At 26.6% G+C, this 21,855-nt stretch overlaps 3 protein-coding genes across 3 annotated transcripts; all 3 read right to left on the bottom strand.

Moving 5' to 3' along the window:
* Positions 1-4,792: 4,792 nt before the first annotated feature.
* LOC128956854 (uncharacterized) lies at positions 4,793-5,711 on the bottom strand. The gene is made up of 2 exons (XM_054302566.1): positions 5,544-5,711; positions 4,793-5,419 (listed from the first exon to the last, which is right to left on the bottom strand). The coding sequence occupies exons 1-2, from the start codon at positions 5,631-5,633 to the stop codon at positions 4,793-4,795; spliced, it is 717 nt and encodes a 238-aa protein (XP_054158541.1). The 5' UTR covers positions 5,634-5,711.
* Positions 5,712-13,038: 7,327 nt separating this feature from the next.
* LOC128956855 (uncharacterized) lies at positions 13,039-14,592 on the bottom strand. The gene is made up of 2 exons (XM_054302567.1): positions 14,434-14,592; positions 13,039-13,923 (listed from the first exon to the last, which is right to left on the bottom strand). Exons 1-2 carry the CDS (start codon positions 14,590-14,592, stop codon positions 13,039-13,041), a joined length of 1,044 nt encoding a protein of 347 aa, XP_054158542.1.
* Positions 14,593-19,323: 4,731 nt separating this feature from the next.
* Positions 19,324-20,843, bottom strand: LOC128956900 (uncharacterized). Its single transcript, XM_054302616.1, has 2 exons — positions 20,684-20,843; positions 19,324-20,187 (listed from the first exon to the last, which is right to left on the bottom strand). Exons 1-2 carry the CDS (start codon positions 20,840-20,842, stop codon positions 19,324-19,326), a joined length of 1,023 nt encoding a protein of 340 aa, XP_054158591.1. The 5' UTR covers position 20,843.
* Positions 20,844-21,855: the final 1,012 nt, after the last annotated feature.

Raw genomic sequence — 21,855 nt, forward strand, 5'->3', positions numbered from 1 at the left:
GATGGACAAAATCCAAGACATTTGGGATACTGAAGCACCCAAACACTTAGAGTCATTAGTCGGGAGCATGAATTCCCGACTTCAAAAGTGTATAGCGGCTAATGGCGACCGAATTAAATATTGATTTTTATTTTATTTATTTATTTATTTATTATTATTTATATATTTATTAATTAAATATTAAATAAATTATATTATACCTACAGACAGACAGACAGACAGACAGACAGACAGACAGACAGACAGACAGACAGACAGACAGACAGACAGACAGACAGACAGACAGACAGACAGACAGACAGACAGACAGACAGACAGACAGACAGACAGACAGACAGACAGACAGACAGACAGACAGACAGACAGACAGACAGACAGACAGACAGACAGACAGACAGACAGACAGACAGACAGACAGACAGACAGACAGACAGACAGACAGACAGACAGACAGACAGACAGACAGACAGACAGACAGACAGACAGACAGACAGACAGACAGACAGACAGACAGACAGACAGACAGACAGACAGACAGACAGACAGACAGACAGACAGACAGACAGACAGACAGACAGACAGACAGACAGACAGACAGACAGACAGACAGACAGACAGACAGACAGACAGACAGACAGACAGACAGACAGACAGACAGACAGACAGACAGACAGACAGACAGACAGACAGACAGACAGACAGACAGACAGACAGACAGACAGACAGACAGACAGACAGACAGACAGACAGACAGACAGACAGACAGACAGACAGACAGACAGACAGACAGACAGACAGACAGACAGACAGACAGACAGACAGACAGACAGACAGACAGACAGACAGACAGACAGACAGACAGACAGACAGACAGACAGACAGACAGACAGACAGACAGACAGACAGACAGACAGACAGACAGACAGACAGACAGACAGACAGACAGACAGACAGACAGACAGACAGACAGACAGACAGACAGACAGACAGACAGACAGACAGACAGACAGACAGACAGACAGACAGACAGACAGACAGACAGACAGACAGACAGACAGACAGAGAAAGAGGGAGAATGTAAAATATTATGTATATATAAAAATGTTATTCAATTGTATAAATGGTTTAATTAAATAAAAAAAAACATCAGAATTTAAAGTGCACGTCACATATTAAGTATGGTACACTTTTAGGAGACCCTATCCCCTTTTTAAATATATTATTATCAGGGTTTTTAAAAAATAAATGCCTGCCCTGGCAATGCCAAAATAGATGCCATAAATGCCTGGCATTTTGGTCATCTATTTTATTTGCCTGCCACATTAAATTGCTAAAAAGCAACTGTATTTATAAAAAAAGTGTAATTTACATTTTTTAGCATGTTAATTAAATTTACAATTAATTTACTGTAGTTCCAATGATATTAACTTTTAATTAAAGACAACTAGCAAATATATTATAAAAACAATATTTTAAAAAATTAATTAATAATACAAAATTAAAATAATAGGTCTATAACCACCGGAAAATAGATGCCCAGGGCATGGCAGATGCAGGGCAGGCATTTGGCAAAATTGGCATCTATTGTTTATGCCTGACATTTTTAAAACCCTGATTATTATCAATAGCATCGTAATGTTAAAATTAAATAAAAAGATTATATAAATCAAGTATAAGTACTTACATAACTATAAGTATAATAATAATAATAATAACAATAATAATCATCACTATAGATGTTGTTAATACAGTTTATGGAAAGGCCGACCAAAACAATGCCGGCTATAAATGTAATACTTGAAAAAAACATGACTGTCCTCTTGCGGTACCGAAAACCCGATGTTTTCATTGCATTAGTATTAACATCACTATTATTATTATTATTATTGACAATAACGGGTTGATTGGCATTAATAAAATTATTATTATTATTCATATTATTCATATTATATTAGTAGTGATAATTCAATTTTTAATTTAAGATTAAGAAAGTATTTAATTATAAATTTAATTAAATTTCATAAATATATGCTAATAATAATAATAATTTTTTTTTGCTAAATTCTAAAGTTATTATATAGCTATAAAAATAAATGCAATAATTAATAATACTATTGAAACTAAAATTAAATTATAAATGTTTAGAATAACTTTATTTTATAACATAATTATTCAATGAAATTAAATAATAAAAACTATTATTATTATTATTATTTTTGCTAATTTTTTTTTTAAATATATAATAAAACATTTAACTAAACATATAAATATTTTATTGTATATCCTCTATATACCTGTACTTGTGTTAACAAAAAAAATGTTAATAATATAATATATTATATATAATAAAACTTTTAAATAAGATAATTAATTTAACTATTTTTATTATTAACAATATTATAATTTTATACAAATATATTACAGTTAGTCATAAAAAGTTTTTTTTTATATAAATTGATAAATTATAATACAGTTTATAATATAAATAATAATTTGAAATATAAATAATTTGAAAACTTTTTATTAAATCTATTTAACAATAAAATCATAATTATAAAAATAATAATCAAGTATCAAAAAATTAAGTTGTTAATGTCTATTTTTTATTATTATTAAAATAAATAATAATTTATCAAAAAATAATATTAATATATATATTTAATTTATTGGTTTATAAAACAATTCAAAATAAATATTTAGAAAATTGTGAAATAGTTTTTTAATATTAAAAACTATTTTTTGAATAGTTTTATTATTTTTTGTTAATGTTATATACAATATATACAATTACATTATTATATTAAAAATATCTAACTTTCCTTTTTTTTGATTGAAGGTAACACTAATTTACTACTGTTACCTTAATAATAATAGTGTACCTAATAATAGCCTAATAGCCGGGTGCTATATGACTATCAGGCCCTGTAAATGGCCGGATTCAGTCTCAGCCGACGCAACTCGTAGGCATAGGCCATAGCCAGAAAACTGCACACAAAGTACCAGACCGTCAACAGTAAGTTGGCCCCGAAATCGGACACAATTACTGGACCTATACTCAGGCCCGAAAACATGAGCATTAGTGTACCGTACGATCCAACTGTCGGTTCGTGTTCTGTGTAGTAGCCGTACATACCGGCAAACTGTAGTACCAGACCAGGTATGTTGACACCCAGTTCCCATTTGGTGGCTATCTATATACAGAATATATATGATAAATAGATAGATAAAGAGAGAGAAAGAGAGAGAGAGAGAGAGAGAGAGAGAGAGAGAAGAGAGAGAGAGAGAGAGAGAGAGAGAGAGAGTAAGAGAGAGAAAAAGAGAAAGAGAGAGAGAGAGAGAGATAAAGAAAGAGAGAGAGAGAAAGAGAAAGAGAAAGAGAAAGAGAGAGAGAGAGAAAGTGAGAGAGAGAGAGAAAGAGAGAGAAAGAGAGAGAAAGAGAGAGAAAGAGAGAGAAAGAGAGAGAAAGAGATAGAAAGAGAGAGAAAGAGATAGATAATGTAAAATATTATATATATATTTGGACAGTTGTGTGTGTATAGTATATGGGGCCATACATCTCTATTATAACTAAAATTGCTTTGATTAGTATAGATAGATCGATAGGATGATCACAATTATGCCAATTATAATTGTTAAACAAGCAAAACACATGTATATCCACTTGAGGTATCGGATGTAAGATTTTTTCATCACATTATTATTATTATTATAATTATTCATATTATTATTAGTAGTAGTAGTAGTAATAGTAGTTGTACTGATAATTAATTTAAATATAACTATTGCAAACTAGTATTTAATTAAAAAAAATTAAATTAGCATTAAAAAATACATATTACTTTTATTATTATTATTATTTTATGTTATACTTGTAAAATTAACACTACTGTAGTTATTATAATAATATATAGTTAAATATTATATATATATTTATTTAATGATGAATACAATTAGAAATACTATGGAAACTACTATATTATAAAATGTATAAAATATACTGTATATATATATAATGATACTATAATATATAGATAAAAAATTATTTTATTAATATTATTATTATTTTCTAAGTTTATATAATTAAAAACTTTGAATAATAATAATAAAAAAATATTATAACTAAACAATTGCTGATATACTATATATGCTGTATATGCTATACGCTTGTGTTACTAAAAAAAATAATTATATAATAAAATTTTTTAAATTGTTACCACCATCATTTTGTTTGTTTGTTTGTAAATGATTAATGTGCTTAAATTAAAAAGTAATCGATAAATTGTATACATTTATATACATACTTTACATTGTATTATAATTTTTTGTTTTTTAAAAAAAAAACTATTTACAACTGTAATATACTCCTAAGCCTAGCCTAATGTATAGTAAATATTTATAACGTATATATATATATATATACAGTATATATACTGTAATAACTGTATTTTATGACATAATTATAATATGACATTAAAAAATAGTATAATAAAAACTAATTTTATATAATTTAAAAACTTATTTAAAAAATAATAAAATATAAACTTTATATATACTATATATATCTAATAAACAATTGTATATTATATGCTATAAATACATATTAATAAAAAAAAATAATAAAATAATATAAAACTTTTACATAATATACAAATTAATTTACTATTATTTTTATATATATATCAATATATATTACAATCATAAACAGTTTTTTTTTAAAAAAATAAAAATTATAATACAGTGTATATTAATTTTAAAATTAATATACAAATAATAATTGATATAATAATAATAGTTAGTATTGTTGTTGTGGTTGAGGATGTAGTTTGTATTGTTGTCTATCAGTAGTAGTAGTCACCGATTGTTGATAACTGGGCGGATGCTCGACATACTGCCAATAGCCATTACCACTGGCACCGGGATTTAACGGGTAAACTTGACCGCTACCACCACCATCACCACCACCAACAGCAGGACCACCAGTGGCTCCGGTTGGCTGATAGACTGTCGACGGCTGTATCATCGATGCCGGACTAATCATTTGGATGACACCCCCGTGATTGCTGCCGCCACCGCCAAACTGTGTAGCCGGCGGCTGTCCACCGCTAACTGATATACCGGCACCACCGCTAGCACCGGTGGTTTGCCATAACTGGGCAATGGCTGCATTCAGACGCAGCCGACGCAACTCGTAGGCAAACGTCAGGGCCAGACAACTGCACATAGAGTACAGGCCAGTCAGCAACCAGTTGGCTATAAAATCGGACAACAGTCCAGTACCGATACTCAGGCCGGCAAACAGTCCCATCAGTAGGCTGTACCACCAGATGGCCGACTGGTTTTCGCGTCGGGCGCCAACTAAACCGACAAACTGTACGGCCAGTGCCGGTATGTTGACACCCAGTTCCCATTGTGTGGCAATCTATTGGGAGATGGGGGGGGAAGGGGTGGGTGGTAAAGTACATACATATAATTAGTAAACATGTATAAATATATATTGTTTTTTTTTGAGGGGACAGTTATGTAGTATACTATATATACCGTACATCTCTATCATAATGCATATAATTAATATAATTCATGGCTAGACTAATCACAATTAGGCCGGCTATCAATGTTATACATGAAAAACACATGACTGTCCTCTTACGGTATCGGATACCGGAGCTATTAGTTAGCACTGTATTAACATCAATAGGTTGTTGTTGTTGTTGATTGATATTAAAATTATTATTATTATAACTATTATTATTATTATACATATTATTAGTATCACTATTATTAGTATTCATAATTAATTAATTAATTTTTTCTAAAAAAAAAATTTAATAAAAATAAATACTAATTATAAATAACTATTTAATTACACAAAAAATAGTATTAATAATAATTTATATAATTAAATAGTAAATTAAATTAATAAATTAATTATTAAAATAATTTAAATAATATTTTATTAGTTGTTTTTTTGTTGTTGTTAAATAATTAACTAATAAAAAAAATGGACGAGGTGGAAAATAAAACACACAATGTTTGCACTAGCTAGATGCAATTTTTTTAAAAAAATTTTATTAAAGTGTATAATTTAATAGATAATAGTATTTTTTTAGGCATTGCCTTAACTGCGGTGAGACATGGGAAGCTTGCGGTAAGTAATTATCTCGAGAACCGTAGGTCAGATCTTGCGGTCAAACATATAAAAGTTGTAGACAATAAAAAGTTAGGAACTATGGTCCACATAAAAAAATTTTAGGTCCACCAGGGGGCCCACAAAAAAATAAAACATGAAAATTTAGTATTAAAAAAGTGGCGGTCAAGGTGTACATTGAGAACCGTTGGTCAGATCTTGCGGTCAAACATATAAAAGTTGTAGACAATAAAAAGTTAGGAACTATGGTCCACATAAAAAAATTTTAGGTCCACCAGGGGGCCCACAAAAAAATAAAAACATGTAAATTTTGTATTAAAAAAGCTGCGGTCAATGATTATCTGTAAAACCGTTGGTCAGATCTTGCGGTCAAACATATAAAAGTTGTAGACAATAAAAAGATAGGAACTATGGTCCTCATAAAAAAATATTAGGTCCACATGGGGGCCCACAAAAAAATAAAAACATGTAAATTTTGTATTAAAAAAGTGGCGGTCAAGATGTACATTGAGAACCGTTGGTCAGATCTTGCGGTCAAACATATAAAAGTTGTAGACAATAAAAAGTTAGGAACTATGGTCCACATAAAAAATTTTTAGGTCCACCAGGGGGCCCACAAAAAAATAAAAACATGAAAATTTTGTATTAAAAAAGCTGCGGTCAGAGTGTATCTTTAGAACCGTTTGTCAGATCTTGCGGTCAAACATATAAAAGTTGTAGACAATAAAAAGTTAGGAACTATGATCTTCATAAAAAAATATTAGGTCCACATGGGGGCCCATAAAAAAATAAAAACATGTAAATTTTGTATTAAAAAAGCTGCGGTCAGAGTGTATCTTTAGAACCGTTGGTCAGATCTTGCGGTCAAACATATAAAAGTTGTAGACAATAAAAAGTTAGGAACTATGGTCCTCATAAAAAAATTTTAGGTCCACCAGGGGGCCCACAAAAAAATAAAATCTTACTTTTTTATTTAAAAGTGGCGGTCAGTGTGTAACTGGAAAACCAGTGGTCAGATCTTGCGGTCAAACATATAAAAGTTATAGAGAATGAAAAGTTAGAAACAATGGTCCACCTGAAAAAAATCTAGGTCCACCAGGGGGCCCACAAAAAAAATAAAACCTCTACTTATTATTAAAAAAAGTGGCGGTCAGTGTTTGTTTGGAAAACCAGTGGTCAGATTTTGCGGTCAAGCATATAAAAGATGTAGACAATAAAAAGATAGGAACTATGGTATACATTAAAAAAATCTAGGTCCACAAGGGGGCGCAATAAAAAAATAAAACATGAAAATTTTGTATTAAAAAAGTTTCGGTCAATGATCATTTGAATAACCAGTGGTCAGATCTTGCGGTCAAACATATAAAAGTTATAGACAATAAAATTTTAGTAACTACGATCCACTTGAAAAAATCTTAGGTCCACCAGGGGGCCCACAAAAAAAACAACTGGTGGACCTAGATTTTTTTCAATAAAAAGTAAGGTTTTATTTTATTGTGGGCTCCCTGGTGGACCTAGATTTTTTTCAGGTGGACCATTGTTCCTATCTTTTAATTCTCTATAACTTTTATATGTTTGACCGCAAGATCTGACTACTAGTTTTCCAGATAAACACTGACCGCCACTTTTTTTTAATAAAAAGTAGAGGTTTTATTTTTTTTTGTGGGCCCCCTGGTGGACCTAGATTTTTTTCAGGAGGACCGTAGTTCCTAACTTTTTATTCTCAACAACTTTTATATGTTTGACCGTAAGATCTGACCAACGATTCTAAAGATACATCGTGACCGCCACTTTTTTAATACAAAATTTACAAGTTTTTATTTTTTTGTGGTCCCCCTGGTGGACCTAGATTTTTTTCAGGAGGACCATTGTTTCTATCTTTTTATTGTCTACAACTTTTATATGTTTGACCGCAAGATCTGACCAACGGTTTTCCAGATAATCATTGACCGCAGTTTTTTTAATACAAAATTTACATGTTTTTATTTTTTTGTGGGCCCCCTGGTTGACCTAGATTTTTTTCAGGTGGACCATTGTTTCTATCTTTTCATTCTCTATAACTTTTATATGTTTGACCGCAAGATCTGACCACTGGTTTTCCAGTTACACACTGACCGCCACTTTTAAATAAAAAAAGTAAGATTTTATTTTTTTGTGGGCCCCCTGGTGGACCTAAAATTTTTTTATGTGGACCATAGTTTTTATCTTTTTATTGTCTACAACTTTTATATGTTTGACCGCAAGATCTGACCAACGGTTTTCCAGATAATCATTGACCGCATTTTTTTAATACAAAATTTACATGTTTTTATTTTTTTGTGGGCCCCCTGGTGGACCTAGATTTTTTTCAGGTGGACCATTGTTTCTATCTTTTCATTCTCTATAACTTTTATATGTTTGACCGCAAGATCTGACCACTGGTTTTCCAGTTACACACTGACCGCAGCTTTTTTAATACAAAATTTTCATGTTTTATTTTTTTGTGCGCCCCCTGGTGGACCTAAAATTTTTTTATGTGGACCATAGTTCCTAACTTTTTATTGTCTACAACTTTTATATGTTTGACCGCAAGATCTGACCTACGGTTCTCGAGATATTTACTGACCGCAAGCTTCCCATGTCTCACCGCAGTTAAGGCAATGCCATTTTTTTATTTTATTTTTTTTTGTACACAAATTAAATATATTTTAGTTAAGCCAAGTTAATGGGGAATATCCTTGAAACTTACAAACTTAACAAAAAATAATATTTTTAACAATATTTTTTCACCTAGTTCACATTTCAATTTTGTTGTATGTGTGTTTACATAAATTAGTGATAAATAAAAATTTACAACAAAACTTGATTTTTATTAATTATATATATATATATATAAATAAATAATTAATAAATATTTTTTTTAAAATAAAGGTTTTAATTTTTGTGATGTTGGAAACACTACTGTATTAATAGTTATGTACACATTAGAGATATTTAGTAGATTTAATACAATTGTTTTGTATAAATACAAAACTATGGAAACTGATAACCTAAATGTACTTTAATTTTTATTTATTATTAAATATTTATTTATTTATTAATTATTAAATAAATAAATAAAACAATATAAAGTAATTGTATATAATATAATAGAATAATATATTTTTATAAATTGAAAACTTTACAAAAAAATAAATTATTAAATTTATTACTAAATAAATAAATACAATTGTGTTTTTTTAAATAACTATCAAAACTTTTATTATTATTATTATTTATTAATAAATATAATTTTTTAATTAATATTATTAAAAAATTGCTTAATTGTGCGAAAATATCATAATAATAATTATTATTATTATTATAAAAAACCGAATCATTTATTTATATATTAATATATATTTTATAACATTTTTTTATTTTTAAAAAAATTACTTAAAAAACTTTTTTAACAGTTTTATCATATGATTACTATTACTATTATTAATGGCTTCGGTATTAATGGGGGCACCGGTTAGTGTCTGATTAGTATCATAATCGACATCGTTGTCCATTCAAGTCATGGACTATCCTATGAACGGTACATATATTGGCTTCTGTATCAATCAATTGGTTGATTAGGAGGCGTCTAATTTGATAGGCTAACCATGAAGATAATGTTATACATAAAATGTATAGTCCAGTTAGACACCAGTCACCCACAAATTGATATCCCAGTGCCGGTACTAGACTCACCAAGCTGATTGCCAGTATAGATAGACAATAGCCAAGGACTACCAGATAGTTGACGCGCCAAACAATGGCAAACAAACCAATTAATTGGACAATCAGTCCGGTTATATGTACACCCAGTTCCCAGTTTATGGCTGACTATATATACATATATGTATAAACAGAAAAAAATATTTAACTTATTTTTTTAATTAATATTAGTTTAAGGAAAAAATTAATTTTTTTTGTTTAATGAAATTATCATTAATTTACTAATTAATTATTTTTTGTTGTATTAATAATAATAAATGCTATAATAATAAAGTGATTCAATTAAATTACTATTAAATTATAACTATAAATATATATATATATACGGTACGTATATAGTAATATTAATTAATAATAATTAATTAAATTATTATTAATTTTTTTAATTAATTATTTTTCGTAATAATAAATTGATTATTTACTTAAATTACTTTATATATAACTATATATATATAACTTTATATATAACTATATATATATAACTTTATATATAACTATATATATATACTATATAAATATATATTAATATTAAAAAATAATTAATAATTTTTTTTTGAAAATCATCCAGTTACATTTCTATCTTGATCATTATCGTATACTACAAAATGGTTACGCAATGGTACTATAATAATTATGGCCACAAAATTTATCGCGATCAAATAGGTTAGTGTCTTAAATGTATAGTTGAAACTTGTATTGTTTTCATAATAACTTTTACCAATAGTATAGGTACCGTTCAATAGTATAAAATTACATGATTTATTATTATTATTATTATTATTAGTTATATTATCATGATCAATTGTTTTATTAGCCATTAGTAATATCAACAATAATCAATATTTTAATATAATTATTGAAATAAAAATAAAATAATACGATATTATACTACACAAAAAATAATTTTAATTTTAATTAGTTAACTAAATTTAATTTTTTCGAAATTTACAATTAATAAATAATGTTACGTTTTTTTTTTAATTTTTGAAAATATAACTTATTAAAAAAACTAACTTAAAAATGTTTGAAATGTTTTTTTTTTAATTATATTTATATATTTATAAATATATAAAATTATTATTTATCAAATATATTTATAATCTATTTTGTATTTACAATAAAAAAATTTTTATTGATATAATAATAAAATATTTTTTGATTTATTTCATAAATCTAATAAATATTGTTGTAATACATAATTATTATTAATTGTATGTAACTATATATTGCATAAACTTTATATAACATTTTTTGGTACACAATTTACTTAACATTTATTTTTTTCCATTATTTAAAAAAATTAGTAACAATAAAAATAGCTAAGATTTTATTTATCATATTTATTATACAGTATATATATATATATATATTAATTTCAATTAATTAATTTATATAAATTTATTAAATTTATATAAAACTCTACTATAAATCAATGCAATTAGCGTACAAACAAAGTTCAAAATAAATTGATACCAATCAGCGGGAAATTTTGTATAAAATACAGCTATTGTTAAACTAAGCAAGGTTACCATCAATATTACTAACGTATAGATTAATAATATGAAAAAATTTAGTCTATAAACAGCTACCAGTCCTAGAATTTGGATAATACAGCCAACGGTGCCATTAATTATTACCAATAGTTTAGTTAATTGCTATTTTTTTTAGAAAAAATTAATTTTTAACATTTTAATTTTGAGTTTTTTTTGTTTCAAATACTTACATAATTTTTAATTATTATTTGATTATTATTATTATTATTATTATTATTATTATTATTATTATTATTATTATTATTTTTGTCAATGTATTTGATGGACATACATGTTAAAATAATTGTCGATGTTAATGTAATCAAACAAAATGTAACTAGCACACTACGACACATATAGTGTCTATCTTTTTGGTCCGAAATAGGTTGATACATTTTTTTTAATTAAAAAAATAATTAATTTAAAAATAAAATATTTAATTTAAATTATATATAATAACAATATTATAAAAATGTTTATTTAATAATATGTCACACATAATGATGATAATAATTTTTTTTTGCGCAACAATATAATAAAATAATTTTTTTATTAAATAGTTTATAATATTTATTTTTTAAAAAATTAATAAACAGTTAATCAACTACAATATTTATATACTGTATATAAATTATTAAAAGTGCATGTTGCACTTTAAAAAAATATTATTATTATTATTTAATTTATTTGTATTATTATATATACAAGTATTTTCTAATAAACTTTATTTATTTCACTTTCTATTTATTAAGTAATTATTATTACAAATAATTTTTTTTTAAAACTAAATATTATATATGATATATGAAATTACTTACAAAATTATCATAAATTATTGATTTTATTGCAACTATTATTTAATTATAAGTGTTTTTTGTTGTTGCCTTCAATTATCATACAAAAAAATTGTCTAATATTCAATGTAATTGTCATATAATTGTTAATATAATTTTTGATTATTAAGCAATTATAGTAGGGGGGGGGGAATTAACTTTATTATTATTATTAACTTAAATATATTGATTAATATATATATATATATATATTATAGATATATATTTACAGTATATTCACTATCAATGTACTCTGTTTTTTTAAGTATATTTTATTGACATTTCAATTAACTATAATATTGTATATTAGATAATAGAAAAAAATCATAATTTTTATAATATAATTGATTATTATTGTGTATTATCTAATAATAATAATAATAATAATAATAATAATAATAATAATAATAATATAGATTATTGAAACAACTTGTTTTTTTACTTAATTGTATTAAACATTATAATATTAATTAATAGAAATAATAGAAAAGTTAATAGATATTTATTGTATTGTATTATTTATTTTTTTTTTAAATTAATAATAAATATATATGTAAATTATTTTTAAAATTAATTTCGACATTTTTAGTTTATTAAAATTATAATATTACAAAAAAAAATGTTGTTTTTTATTTAATAATTTAATACACAATAATACTAATTATTATTATATCAAATAAACAACAACAAAATAATTAACAATTAGTTTATCACAAAAATATTTTACAAAATACAATACAACAACAACAAAATTTTTTTTAATTTATATTATTTAATATGTGTTTTATTATCTCCAATGAGGTTCGGGTGGCATTGTTTTACCCGATGAGACAACAACAACAGGGGGTACAAACACCTCCTCCGATCGGTTAGTATTATCATTGGTGTTGTTATGGCTATTGTTTGTCGGGTTTGTATTATAATGCGGTGACGAAACACCTGGCGGTTCATAACTGGGCGGCGCTTCGTTGGGCATCACATGCGGCGGCGGATAGCCATAGCCATGCCATCCAATATAACCCGATGCTGATGATGATGGCCCGGGTCCTCCATATTGTTGACCAATTGACCCCGGATTGATTAACATTCCCGTATGTTGTCCATAAGCGGGAAAACCCGGTGGTGTCGGATAACCGGGATATCCAGCAAACGGCTGATGATAGGGATCACCAGTAGGAGACGGCCGCTGCTGCTGCTGATACGGCTGTCCGTATGAGCCCATTGGCTGATTAGATAGATTACTAGTGCTGCTATCACTACCCGGTGCCGGTTGTTGTTGACCACCCGATACTAGATATGTTGTACTACGACCACCACCACTGGGTACCACTCCTGGATAGATAACATTTTCATTGGTCATAGGATCAACGTAGACAACACTCGTTGATTTGGCCAATTTGCGCAAACGTTTGGCCAGTTGACTGGCCGTACCCGAACTGGCAAACAACAGTATAGTCAGAAACCAGGCACCGGCATAGCTGCCGGTTAGCTGATTGCTGTAACCAATTTGGCCGACAAATGCTGCCCCCAGACACAGTCCGGCCAGTATACTGGCCACAATACTGTAGCCGATTAGTGACCAATAGTTTTGTTTGAATATACCGTAAACGGCTACAAACTGTATGACTATACCGATCACACCGAACGCTATCAGTAGTGTTGCAAATGTTTCCTTAAATATTAAAAAACTTGTTATTATTATATTTATAATTGGTTTACATAATTATTTTTGACAATTAAAATTAAAACTCTAGTTTATTAAATTGAATTATTATTATTATTATTATTATTATTATTATTATTACTACTACTACTACTACTACTACTACTACTACTACTATTACTACTAATACTACTAATACTACTAATACTACTACTACTAATAATAATAATAATAATAAATTTAGTAAATATTTTAGTATAATATTCAAAAAATATTTATTTTATTTTTAACAAAAATAAATTGTTAAAATTAATTTATCATCAAATATAAAAATAATAATAATAATGCTTAAAAAAAATTTCAATTAATAATTAAATTATATTTAATACCTATTTAAATGTATATCTATTTTATTTATTTTTTGCTAATTAAGATAACACTATTAAATTTATTGTAATTTTTTAATAATTGTTTGTCTTTTAGTTAAAAATTAAAAAAAACAATTTTTAAAACATTTACCTTGTGCATATAAATATATAGAAAATATTGTGCATTTGATCTATCGCTAGATCGGGGCGATTGTAAAACCAGTACAACAATTAACGTAACGACACATATGATACATAAGCCGTACGAAAAATATTTCAGACATTTAAACGGTTTATCAGTTTTGGTCATAATTTTACTGTTGTTGTTGATGATTGAAATTATTATTATTATTATTATTGATTTATAGACAAAAAAAATATATAATAAGTAATCACTAGAATATTAATTTACTAATTGAATAAAAACATTAAATAATTAATTTATTTTTAATTTATTTGATTTTTATTTTTTATATAAATAATATATATTTTTTATAAGTATATGAAAACATATTAATAAACATTTATTATAAACTTATATATTATATAATAAACTTTTTATTATTATTATATTATAATGTATATAAAAATGTCGCTCATTTTTTTTTAGATAATAATACTAATAATAATTATTATTATTTTAAGTACTGTATTAAAAGTTAAGTGATATATATATATACCGTTACATATATATATATATATATATATATATACTGTATGTATATATATACAATGAAATAAATTTATTACTTGTTGATTTTGTAAAAAAAGTTATAATTTATTAGTAGGAATTTTTTTTGCTATCTATTGATAAAAAAAAATAATAAAACAATTTTAACAAATTAATTAAATAATATTTTTATTTGTTTAAAACATATCTATTTATTATTTTAAATTTTTTAAAATAAAAATTTACACAAAAAAATTATAATACTATTAATTATTATTACTATTTATAAATAAATATTCATAATATGATAAGCAATTAATTTATTTAGAAAATAAAATACATAATAATAATTAACAAACAAACAAAAAATATTTTACAAAATATAAACAAAATTATTTTCCATATAAATGTGTTTTGTTTAAAAAAAATAAATATATTTAATAAGTAATATGTGTTTTTATGATCTCCAATGGGGTTCGGGTGGCATTGTTTTACCCGATGAGACAACAGGGGGTACAAACACCTCCTCCGGTCGGTTAGTATTATCATCGGTGTTGTTATCATTGTTTGTCGGGTTTGTATTATAATGCGGTGACGAAACACCTGGCGGTTCATAACTGGGCGGCGCTTCGTTGGGCATCACATGTGGTGGCGGATAGCCATAGCCATGACCGCCAATATAAGCCGCCGATGACGATGATGATGGCCCGGCTTCACCGTATTGTTGACCAATTGCCGGATTGATTATCATTCCCGGATGTTGTCCATAACCGACGGGAAATCCGCCAAACGGCTGATGATCGGGAACTCCAGTAGGAGACTGCCGTTGCTGTTGCTGCTGATGGTATGGTCCGTAACTACCGATTGGTTGATTAACCGGTAGACTACTAGTACCATCACCACCAGGTGCTTGTAATTGCTGTTGTTGTTGACCACCCGGTACCAAATATGTAGTCCGACCACTCGGGACCTGGTAGATAACATTTTGATTGGTCATCGGATCAACGTAGACAATCGTACTGGTCGATTTGGCCAACTGGCGCAAACGTTTGGCCAGTGAACTGGTAGTTGCGGAACAGACAAACAACAGGACAGTCAGATACCAGACACCGGCATAGCTGCCGATACTGTTGCTGTTGTAGCTGCTAAGTCCGATCTGGCCGATAATGGCAGCGGCCAGACACAGACCGGCCATTATACTGGTCACTATACTGTAGCCGATTAGCGACCAGTAGTGTTGTTTGAATATACCGAACATAGCTATCAATTGGACGACTATACCGATCACACCGAACGTTACCAATAGTCCAGTAAATGTTTTCTGTTATAAAATACAATATAAATTAAATCAATTATTATTATTATTATTAAATAGATATTAATCTAAACACATATATTTTATTTTATTTATTGAAACCCTTTATCTCTTTTATATTTATTTAGTTAAAAAATATATATATTTTATATTATATATATATACTGTATATACAATATATTATTTATTATTTAGTTTACTATTATAACTATTATAGCTATTTAATTGTAGTAATAATTTATTAATAATTAATAACTATAATTAAAATTTTAAATAGTATAAATATTTATTATTATTAATATATATATTTAAAAACAATTTTGTAAAATTAATTTTTTGATTATTATTATTATAATTTAATTATTTTAGACATAAAAATTATCTATTTTTTGTACATTTTGGCTAATAAATAATAGTTTTAAAAATTTTTTTTAAATAATTTTTAATATTTTTTTTAAATGGTTAGTCATTTAATTGTTTTTTTAAATAAATAAATAACTAATTTACCCTGTTCATTTCGGTATATAATAAATATACACTATTAGGTGATTGGTTAGACGGTGGGGTTTGTAAGGCCAGTACAACTATCAACGATACAACACATACGATACATAAGCCATAGGCAACATATTTTAAATATTTAAGGGGTCTCTCCTTTTTGGTCATTGTTTTAACATTCAAATAAAAAAATTATTATTATTATTATTATTATTATTGATTTTTTTTAAAAAGTAATCACTTTCAAGAATATTTCAAACACTTATTGAATTATTGATTATTATATAAAAAAAACATAAATAATTAAATTATTGATTTTGTTGTTATTGATTAAATTGAATTTATTTGATTTTTTTGATTATATAAATTATAATTTAATAAATAGATATATCAAACATATTATTATACATTTTATATTATACTGTATTATATTGTATTATATACAAACACCTCCTCCGATCGGTTAGTATTATCATTGGTGTTGTTGTTATGGTTATTGTTTGTCGGGTCTGTATTATAATGCGGTGACGAAACACCTGGCGGTTCATAACTGGGCGGCGCTTCGTTGGGCATCATATGCGGCGGCGGATAGCCATAGCCATGCCATCCAATATAACCCGATGCTGATGATGATGGCCCGGCTACTCCGTATTGTTGACCAATTGCCGGATTGATTAACATTCCCGGATGTTGTCCATAAGCGGGAAAACCCGGTGGTGTCGGATAACCGGGATATCCAGCAAACGGCTGATGATAGGGATCACCAGTAGGAGACGACCGCTGCTGCTGCTGATACGGCTGTCCGTATGAGCCCATTGGCTGATTAGATAGACTACTAGTGCTGCTATCAATACCCAGTGCCGGCTGTTGTTGTTGTTGTTGACCACCCGATACTAGATATGTTGTACTACGACCACCACTGGGTACCACTCCTGGATAGATAACATTTTCATTGGTCATAGGATCAACGTAGACAACACTCGTTGATTTGGCCAATTTGCGCAAACGTTTGGCCAGTTGACTGGCCGTACCCGAACTGGCAAACAACAGTATAGTCAGCAACCAGGCACCGGCATAGCTGCCGGTTAGCTGATTGCTGTAACCAATTTGGCCGACAAATGCTGCCCCCAGACACAGTCCGGCCAGTATACTGGCCACAATACTGTAGCCGATTAGTGACCAATAGTTTTGTTTGAATATACCGTAAACGGCTACAAACTGTATGACTATACCGATCACACCGAGCGCTATCAGTAGTGTTGCAAATGTTTCCTTAAATATTAAAAAACTTGTTATTATTATATTTATAATTGGTTTACATAATTATTTTTGACAATTAAAATTAAAACTCTAGTTTATTAAATTGGATTATTATTATTATTATTACTACTACTACTACTACTACTACTACTACTACTACTACTACTACTACTATTACTACTAATACTACTACTACTACTACTACTACTACTACTACTACTACTACTACTATTACTACTAATACTACTACTACTATTAATAATAATAATAATAATAATAATAATAAATTTAGTAAATATTTTAGTATAATATTCAAAAAATATTTATTTTATTTTACAAAAAAACAAATTGTTAAAATTAATTTATCATCAAATATAAGGAAAATAATAATAATAATGTTATTTATGCTTAAAAAAAATTCAATTAATAATTAAATAATATTTAATATCTATTTAAATGATATCTATTTTATTTATTTTTTTTGCTAATTAAGATAACACTATTAAATTTATTGTAATTTTTTAATAATTGTTTGTCTTTTAGTTAAAAATTTATTTTTAAAAAAATAATTTTAAACATTTACCTTGTGCATATAAATATATAGAAAATATTGTGCATTTGATCTATCGCTAGATCGGGGCGATTGTAAAACCAGTACAACAATTAACGTAACGACACATATGATACATAAGCCGTACGAAAAATATTTCAGACATTTAAACGGTTTATCAGTTTTGGTCATAATTTTGCTGTTGTTGTTGTTGTTGATTGAAATTATTATTATTATTATTATTGATTTATAGACAAAAAAAAATATATAATAAGTAATATATAAAAAATAAATAAAAATAATAAAAATAAATATATATATATATATACTGTATGTATATATATATACAATGAAATAAATTTATTACTTGTTGATTTTGTAAAAAAAAGTTATAATTTATTAGTAGGAATTTTTTTTGCTATCTATTGATAACAAAAAAAATAATAAAACAATTTTAACAAATTAATTAAATAATATTTTTATTTGTTTAAAACATATCTATTTATTATTTTAAATTTTTTTAAAATAAAAATTTACACAAAAAAATTATAATACTATTAATTATTATTACTATTTATAAATAAATATTCATAATATGATAAGCAATTAATTTATTTAGAAAATAAAATACATAATAATAATTAACAAACAAACAAAAAATATTTTACAAAATATAAACAAAATTATTTTCCATATAAATGTGTTTTGTTTAAAAAAAATAAATATATTTAATAAGTAATATGTGTTTTTATGATCTCCAATGGGGTTCGGGTGGCATTGTTTTACCCGATGAGACAACAGGGGGTACAAACACCTCCTCCGGTCGGTTAGTATTATCATCGGTGTTGTTATCATTGTTTGTCGGGTTTGTATTATAATGCGGTGACGAAACACCTGGCGGTTCATAACTGGGCGGCGCTTCGTTGGGCATCACATGTGGTGGCGGATAGCCATAGCCATGACCGCCAATATAAGCCGCCGATGACGATGATGATGGCCCGGCTTCACCGTATTGTTGACCAATTGCCGGATTGATTATCATTCCCGGATGTTGTCCATAACCGACGGGAAATCCGCCAAACGGCTGATGATCGGGAACTCCAGTAGGAGACTGCCGTTGCTGTTGCTGCTGATGGTATGGTCCGTAACTACCGATTGGTTGATTAACCGGTAGACTACTAGTACCATCACCACCAGGTGCTTGTAATTGCTGTTGTTGTTGACCACCCGGTACCAAATATGTAGTCCGACCACTCGGGACCTGGTAGATAACATTTTGATTGGTCATCGGATCTACGTAGACAATCGTACTGGTCGATTTGGCCAACTGGCGCAAACGTTTGGCCAGTGAACTGGTAGTCGCGGAACAGACAAACAACAGGACAGTCAGATACCAGACACCGGCATAGCTGCCGATGCTGTTGCTGTTGTAGCTGCTAAGTCCGATTTGGCCGATAATGGCAGCGGCCAGACACAGACCGGCCATTATACTGGTCACTATACTGTAGCCGATTAGCGACCAGTAGTGTTGTTTGAATATACCGAACATAGCTATCAATTGGACGACTATACCGATCACACCGAACGTTACCAATAGTCCAGTAAATGTTTTCTGTTATAAAATACAATATAAATTAAATCAATTATTATTATTATTATTATTATTAAATAGATATTAATTTAAACATATATTGTTTATTTTATAAATATATATTTTTATATATTATATATTAGTAACTATTATAACAATTATAAGCTATTTATTAATATAAATATATTTACTTAAAAAATGTTAAATATATATAGTTTAATATATATTTAACATTTTTTAACTATAATTAAAATTTTAAATAGTATAAATATTTATTATTATTATTAATATACTAGTATATTTAAAAACAATTTTGTAAAATTAATTTTTGATTATTATTATTATAATTTAATTATTTAAGACATAAAAATTATTTTTTTTTGTACATTTTGGCTAATAAATAATAGTTTAAAAAAAAAATTTTTTTAAATTGTTTTTAATATTTTTTTTTCAATGGTTAGTCATATAGTCATATAGCATTTAATTGTTTTTTTAAATAAATAAATAAATAATTTACCCTGTTCATTTCGGTATATAATAAATATACACTATTAGGTGATTGGTTAGACGGTGGGGTTTGTAAGGCCAGTACAACTATCAACGATACAACACATACGATACATAAGCCATAGGCAACATATTTTAAACATTTAAGGGGTCTCTCCTTTTTGGTCATTGTTTTAACATTCAAAAAAAAATTATTATTATTATTGATTTTTTTTTTAAAAAAAAATAATCACTACTAGAATATTTCAAACACTTATTGAATTATTGATTATTATATAAAAAACACAAATAATTAAATTATTGATTTTTTGTTGTTGATTAAATTGAATTTATTTGATTTTTTTTTGATTATATAAATAATAATTTAATAAATAGATATATCAAACATATTATTATACATTTTATATTATACTGTATTATATTATATATTAAAATGTCGGTTCATTTTTTTTAGATAATAATAATAATTAACAAAAAATAATTATTATTATTATTATAAGTTTTATAATACATATAATAAAATTAATTTATTACTTGTTGATTATGTTTAAAAAAATTAATTAAATAAAATTTATAAAAAAAATTTAATAATCTATATTTTATATTTGAATAACAAATTAAATAACAAATTAATAAAATAATTTTTTTTGGTTATTATTTTGTTGTTTTTTTTAAAAAACAATGTTTTATTTTTCATAAAAAAAATAAACATAAATACAACAATAAAATTATTACAACACTTAACAATAATAAATTATTAATATTATTTATAAGCACAATCACAAAATGACCAAGCAATTTTTGTTGCAATTTAATAATAATAATAATAAGTATCCTTAAAATCATATATATATATGATATAACAAATATATTTAATAATAATTAATACAACAATTATTAGTATTTTATTTAATATATTTTAGTTAATTTTTTTTTGTTATAAAAATCATATTTTAGTTGTTAATTAATTTTAACATAATTTTTTTTATATATCATTGTATAACTTATTATTGTATTAAAACATAACATTTACGTTCAAATTGTTGTATTTTTTTACTTTTATTTTTATATCAGTAATATTATTATTACTACAGTAACCAACAAAAAAAAATAATTAATATTTTCATTATCATATATACTGTATATTATATATATATTTATATTTATATAATATTAAAGATA

The sequence above is a fragment of the Oppia nitens genome, unplaced genomic scaffold (genome assembly GCF_028296485.1).
Source record: "Oppia nitens isolate AA-2021 unplaced genomic scaffold, nextdenovo-longstitch-racon4-pilon3 scaffold33_pilon_pilon_pilon, whole genome shotgun sequence".
Classification (NCBI taxonomy): Eukaryota; Metazoa; Arthropoda; class Arachnida; order Sarcoptiformes; family Oppiidae; genus Oppia; species Oppia nitens.